Source organism: Carlito syrichta, unplaced genomic scaffold (assembly GCF_000164805.1).
Source record: "Carlito syrichta isolate Samal-C Ts95f unplaced genomic scaffold, Tarsius_syrichta-2.0.1 Scaffold303154, whole genome shotgun sequence".
NCBI lineage: Eukaryota > Metazoa > Chordata > Mammalia > Primates > Tarsiidae > Carlito > Carlito syrichta.
Window position 1 is genome coordinate 82,127 of NW_007247250.1, and position 6,439 is coordinate 88,565.

Below are 6,439 nucleotides of genomic sequence, written 5' to 3' on the forward strand. Positions count from 1 at the left end.
CAAAAAAAAAAAAAAAAAGAAATGCACACAATTGGCTCTTGCCAGTGAGATCTGGCTCCAGCACACCTCTGGCGCATACTGAATCCACATAGAATCCTGTTTTCATCCAGCTTTCTAATGTGGGACAGAGAATATAAGGGGCATTTAGGATACTATGTGTAAGTGTACTGGAGAAATGACCCCCCAAGGCTCAGGTCCGGTTCCCTGAAGTCCTTCTCTGAAGTAGCTTTTATTTTTGAGTCGGGGTCTTACTCTGTCGCCTAGGCTGGAGTGCAGTGGCACCTCACGGCCACCATAGCCTCGACCTGCTGGACTCAGGTGATCCTTCCACCTCAGACTTCCAAGTAGCTGGAACTACTGGTGTGTGCCACCATGCCCAGTTAATTTTTTGGATTTATTGTAGAGAAGAGGTCTTGCTAAGTTGCACAGACTGGTCCCGAACCCGTGGGCTCAGGCAGTCCTCTCACCTTGGCCTCCCAAAATGCTGGAATTACAGGCTTGAGCCACTGTTGTAGTAGCTTTTCATACATGGAACCCCAAAGGTTGAGATTCAGCCAGCTGAAGCCATGCTCACCACTCTTACAGCACAGACTTTCCCTTTTCCTGCCACACCCAGGATCTTCTTTTGCCCGACCTGCTTCCCCTATAACTGTAGAATACATAAGAATCTCCAGTAGATCATTTTTGTCTCTCTGAGGAATAGTCCTCGAGATGTGTGAGGGCATTTATATATAAAGTCCTGAGAAGTCTTCTCACCACCCAGTAAACCATGTTGCCCTTGGTTTGAAGTTAGGTAAGGCTTGGTAGAGCACCCATGGGTGAGGAGAGGTTATTTAGGGTGACAGTTTGATCTAAATCCATGACTTCTGAACTGATAAATTCAAAAACAGTAAGCCAGCTCTGTCCTGAGGAGCACAGTGGAGAGCCTGGCTTTCCAGAGGGGCTTGTGGACCTCCTGCTGCTGGTCTAGAGGCTGCCAGGCCTGCCTCCCATGGCTATTCCCCACAAGGTCTTTTTGAATCCGTGGGAAGCTGTCATGTTTCTTTGGTTTTTACTACAAGCCTGTGATCTAGGAATTTTCCCCAAAGAACCAGCCCTATGCAAAGGTGCATTATCCATTCACCTCCCTTCCTGCCCTTCATCTCCCTCCCCACCCCACGCCCAGTCTTTTTGTCACCAATATGGTTTTCTTGCTGGTTTGAGGTTAGGAAAGGCTTGACAGAGTGCAGCAGGTGGGCACTCAAATGTGTCTTGGAAGAAAATAACTCATGTCATTCCCTCCTACAGAGCATCGCAACATGCCCCAGGCAGATGCCATGGTGCTGGTGGCCAGAAATTATGAGCGCTACAAGAATGAGTGTCGGGAGAAGGAACGTGAGGAGATTGCCAGACAGGCAGCCAAGATGGCTGATGAAGCCATCCTACAGGAAAGAGACCGAGGAGGTCCTGAGGAGGGCCTGCGTGGGGGCCATCCCCCGGCTATCCAGAGCCTCATCAACTTGCTGGCAGACAACAGGTACCTCACTGCCGAAGAGACTGACAAGATCATCAACTACCTGCGAGAGCGAAAGGAGCGTTTGATGAGGAGCAGCACCGACTCTCTGCCTGGTGAGCTACGTGGCAGGGCCGAGGTGAAGTTCTGACTCTGCATTTCTCTAATCCCCAGGCTCTGTTGGGAGGGTTGCAGGCTTCTTTGGGTGGGTGAGGGTAATGAGTTCATCCCCTGGGTTCTCCCAGGGGCCATGCTGATGTAATGATAATGATAACTTAAGATTGGGGTACTGAATTCTGATCCCTGTAGTTAATGTCGTGGTGGGACTAGTATTGCTGGCTCTCTGGTAGCCAGAATGGATGCCCTCTTTTGTTTGTTTTTAGCTTTTAGCAGTTCCCTGGGAGGGACTCTGCTGTTTTCTGTAAACAGCACATATCATGAAGTGGCCCCTTTGGGAAATTGATGTTATTGTCTGTGTACTGTATGGTTGATGTGACTCAGTGATTGTTGTTCTTCCTTTGGTTGCTAAGCCTCCTGCTCGTGGGGGGGTACTTTCAACCAGATACCTCCTTCTTCTGTCTTGCAGGCCCGATTTCCCGCCAACCACTCGGGGCGCCCTCGGGTGCCTCGCTGAAGACACAGCCAAGCTCCCAACCGCTCCAGAGCGGCCAAGTGCTCCCCTCTGCTACACCCACTCCAGCTGCACCCCCCACCTCCCAACAAGAGCTTCAGGCCAAAATCCTCAGCCTCTTCAATAGTGGCACGGTTGCGGCCAATAGCAGCTCGGCATCCCCCTCAGTTGCTGCCGGAAGCACCCAGAACCAGAATTTTTCCACAGCAGCAAACAGCCAGCCTCAGCAAAGATCACAGGCCTCTGGCAATCAGCCTCCAAACATTTTGGGACAGGCAGGATCTGCTGGGAACATGGGTCCCAGACCAGGAGCTCCTTCCCAAGGGCTTTTTGGCCAGCCTTCCAGTCGTCTGGCACCTGCTAGCAACATGGCTAGCCAGAGGCCCGTGTCTTCCACAGTCATCAACTTTGACAATCCAAGTGTACAGAAGGCTCTGGACACCCTAATTCAGAGTGGCCCTGCTCTCTCCCACCTGGTTAGCCAGACCACAGCACCGGTGGGGCAGCCCCAGGGCCACATGGGATCTTACCAGAGGCATTACTGAGGCTAAATCTGTCATCTACTCCCATCCCTCATCCCTGGCCTCCTCCCACCTACTGCGTTCTAAATAGAGTTGTCTGCAGGATGTTCTTTGCACTCTCCAGGTCTGCATCAAATATCCTAAGTTTCTACCACCTGCTCTGTTGCTTATTCTTTACCAAGTCAGATTTGTACTGCATTTGGGACTGTATCTTTTTGTTTTTGCTTTTGTCTTTTTGTAGAAAATAAATATCTCTAGGGTCACTTGGGCAGTACAGGTGTGTGAGCTTAGTTTATATTTGATGGGGTTTGTCTGGTCCTTCTGTATGCTGGATTTGGAAGAGGAAAGGAAGAAACCAGGCCCAGCTGGCCGAGTTTGGAATGGCATTTGTCATGTCAGTAACCACCACCTTTGTTCATTGTGAACCTACCAAGGCTTTCCAGCTTCATATAGGTCGACCAGAGCTCCAGCTCCCACCTGCAGCTCCTACTTTGGGTGCAAAGAGGCAGACTGGCCTTGGCAAGCACAGTGTTGTCATGCCCCCACCCTATGGTTGGCGTCTGCTTAAGGATTCACAACTCAGCTACTCTAGATTGAGGAGCGGCCATGACAGACACAGAAGAAGGAACTTTCTGCCAGAGCCAAGGTTGTTTTTGGGGGTTTTTTTGTTTTTCTCGTTTTCATTTTGTTGGAGGATCTCCAATGGACTGAGCCGCTCCAGTCAGCCGCAGTTTAACATAAACTGTGAATTTGGGCCCACCACTCTTCTCCTCCTCAGCTCTGTCAGCACCCCTCCAGCGGCACTTCCCGGAATCGGTTTTGAGACTCTGGCCACGAACACTCATTTCTTCAGTGATTTGTTTTGAGCTTTTGGCTCAAAAACCCAGGCTCTTGTTTTCATCTAGACTCTTGTTCTGTTTTCTGAGCAGCAGGAGGTAGGGACCATTTTGATGTCAGACTTTTGGTAGCTGGACATATTCTCGAGACAAATGGCCGTTCATGACTTTTACGCCAGACAGATTGTTGGAGGGCTTCTAGCTGCTGCTCTAAATGGAGCCCCAGGAAGCTTCCCCTTCCCTAGGGCTTGTACTCATTGGAGCCCCGTGGATCATAGTCTCGACAGCCCCTGGCAGGGGTGAGGGAGAGCAGTGACTTCAGCTGAGTTCCCGCCACTGGCTGAGCAAACTGGTTTTTAAATTCAAGGTCCCCAGGTGGCAGCATTTTATGTTCTGACCCGTTTGTGTTATATAGTGTTTTTTTCTCTTTGAAACTTGTGTTGTTAATAATATGAAATGATTACTTTTTAATTAAAATGAAAAAGTATAAGCCGTGTTCATCTTTCTTGGGTGTGACAATCTGCAGCACCCCTTTGCAGGGCCCTCTTTCCCAGGGTCAGAAGGTGACGGCTCCTGCCTTGAGGCCTCTGGTCTGCCCCCCTCTTGTCCACAGCCTGCAGTTTTGAACTCTACCTTCTCTGTATACAGCTCGCCTAGTTACAAGCTTAATAATAGTTCAAAGTAAAAGCCTACTGGCTAATTTTTATGCTTCCTGCTTCTGGGAGACATTCGTGAATGTGTCCACAGTCTTGTCCTCTTGCTCTAGGAAAGGAAGGCAGGAGGACTGTGAGGAACCATCTCTGGTTGTTGGCCACTGGTGGGTGTGCACTCTCCTGTTTGGATTTTGTCTATTTGCCACCCTCTATCGTACCTTACACCAGTGGTGCAGAGAGTTGTCAGAATCCATAGTCACAGAACCTGAAGGAGACTTGAAGAGCATTTCACAAACTTGGAGTGAGTGTGAAGTGGGTGGGGCAGGCCTCTGGTGCTGAGCATCCCCTGGTGGGTGCCCACTGCCTCAGGGGATGTCAGTGCAGCCTCACACCTGGTAAGTTCCTGCCAGACTCTCAGGAGATGTTAGTGCTGTGCTAACCAGACCTGGGGCCTCGGCCCACCTCTTCACCAGTGGAGGTCAGTGTTTCTGATTAAGACTGTGGGGTCCTCCTGAAGGGCCCCTGGGAATGTCAAACAGCACACCTCAGGCCATGAAGGGTATAATAAAATTATTTTTATTGCATTTTGTGCAGACAGGAGTCTAAAAAATTAACACAGTAAAAGCTGTAAAGCATTAAATGGGAGCATTCAACAATAAAGGAAAGAACCAACCCTCTCCTTTTCATATTGGCACAAAGAACACAAGATCAGTACTGAGGCAGGATGCGGAATACTGAAACACACTGAAAATCAAAGGCAGGCCTAATAATAATAGTAATAATGGTAATAAATACTCTTGATTTGGTTTGCAACCTTCTATTTACAAGGGTTTTCAACTTCATTGCATTGCCCTGCACATAGATCGTCTAAAACAAAAGCAACACTAGTTATCACTACAAGGCTAATTGAAATATTGCACTCAGAATAAAAGTCACTTGAATGGACATGAAACATCTAACTACAGTGATTATAAAGATAATTCGATGAATGACTTGTGATAACATTCATAACAAATATTGCACATGTAGCACAGAAAACTTGGGTTTTTGTTGTGGGATGTGTTTTTCATCAACGGAAACTGCTCTTGCCAACCAGACAGTCTGGGCCCAGATAGTGCAACTTTGGTTCCCTAATTGATGATACAGCCCCCTTCCGAGCAGCCCATCACTTCAGCCCCCAGATTCACAGGGGCCCCCAGAAGGCAGGGCCCAGCTGTGGTTCAGAGGGAGGTCTCTTGAAGGATGCAGGGGGCTGGTGTCTTACACCTCCAGCTTTCTGATTGGTACCTGAAAGAATCTATCTAATCCCCTGATCGAATCTCAGAGGCGCCTTGGCCGAACCCGCAGACCTCCAGACCTACCCCCCAGCCACGCCTGGCCCTGTCCAGATGGCACCGGCTCCAGCTCTCTACCTTGGGCTTAAAGGAAAGGAGGTGGTGAGGTCAGGAGTACTCAGTGGCCCCAGCACTGGGAGGTGGGCAAGATGTCTAACTAGGTGCGCAGGTCAGGGCCTCGGGGCTGGAGGTACTGTACCCAGTCCCAGAGGGCGCTGGAACGAGCATGCAGTGCCTGTCCCCCTTAGTTACGTGCCCTGGGGGGCGGGAACCCGGCCAGCGCGCCTCCTCTAAGGACAGGGCGCCTCAGGCCGGGCGGTGGAGTGGGGGAAGCCACAGGCCTTGGGTCCTGGTTAGAGGAGGGCAGAGAGGCGCTAAGAACACGGCGCGCGGCGACTCCAGCCCTCCCGAGGCCCAGGTGCCGGGGAGGCGGAGCCAGAGGCCGCTGCCAGGCAGCGAGGCCGCCCCAGAGCACGGAGAAGGCGGCTGGGCCCCGAGGCCAGGGCCGCCGGGTGGGGGCCGGGGAGCGAACATCGGGAGCGGCGCTGGGGCCTCCCAGTGGGTGGGGCCCCTAAACCAGAATCGCCCGCCTCCTCCCTCCCTCACCTGTCCCAGGGAAGAAACTCCGGGGAGGGGGCGCCCTCCAGCTCCACGATTTCAGTCTTTGGCGAGGAGCCATGGGATGGGGGAGCAGGCGACAAGCCGACTGAGGAGAGACGCCTGCTCCCCAGCGAAGGCACCGGGGCGGGGCTTCCTCGGTGGGGCGCGGGCCTCTCGGTTTCTCCCCCTCCCCATCCTGGCCCCAACTTGCATAAGAGCCGGGAGAAGAGGGCGCGCGCGTCTCTGCAGCCGTGGAAGCCCACGTCGCTGGGAGGCGAATCCAGGAAACGCTGGACGCTTGTCTCGCCTCGTCCGGAAGAGAGCTGGAGGGGGGGTGGGAAGCCGAGGGCGCGCGGCCAGGGCCAGGAGGCG

At 52.1% G+C, this 6,439-nt stretch overlaps 2 protein-coding genes across 4 annotated transcripts in view; one reads left to right on the forward strand and one right to left on the reverse strand.

Annotated features, from left to right (window-relative positions):
- NCOA5 (nuclear receptor coactivator 5) overlaps window positions 1-3,970 on the forward strand; it is a 32,548-nt gene extending 28,578 nt beyond the window's left edge. For 2 of the 3 annotated variants that reach the window (XM_008057912.2, XM_021712276.1), the window contains 2 exons: window positions 1,288-1,608; window positions 2,079-3,970. In XM_008057912.2, the coding sequence (XP_008056103.1) occupies window positions 1,288-1,608; window positions 2,079-2,668 (911 nt within the window). In that variant the 3' untranslated portion in view covers window positions 2,669-3,970. Of the gene's footprint in view, window positions 1-1,287; window positions 1,632-2,078 lie in introns of all 3 variants that reach the window. The other variant, XM_021712277.1, reaches the window with a different exon arrangement.
- The window catches only part of SLC12A5 (solute carrier family 12 member 5), a 31,596-nt gene continuing 28,878 nt past the window's right edge, over window positions 3,722-6,439 (reverse strand). The window contains exons 27-28 of the mRNA XM_008057933.2: window positions 6,074-6,390; window positions 3,722-3,770 (exon numbers count right to left, since the gene is read on the reverse strand). Of these exons, the coding sequence (XP_008056124.2) occupies window positions 3,722-3,770; window positions 6,074-6,390 (366 nt within the window). The remainder of the gene's footprint in view (window positions 3,771-6,073; window positions 6,391-6,439) is intronic.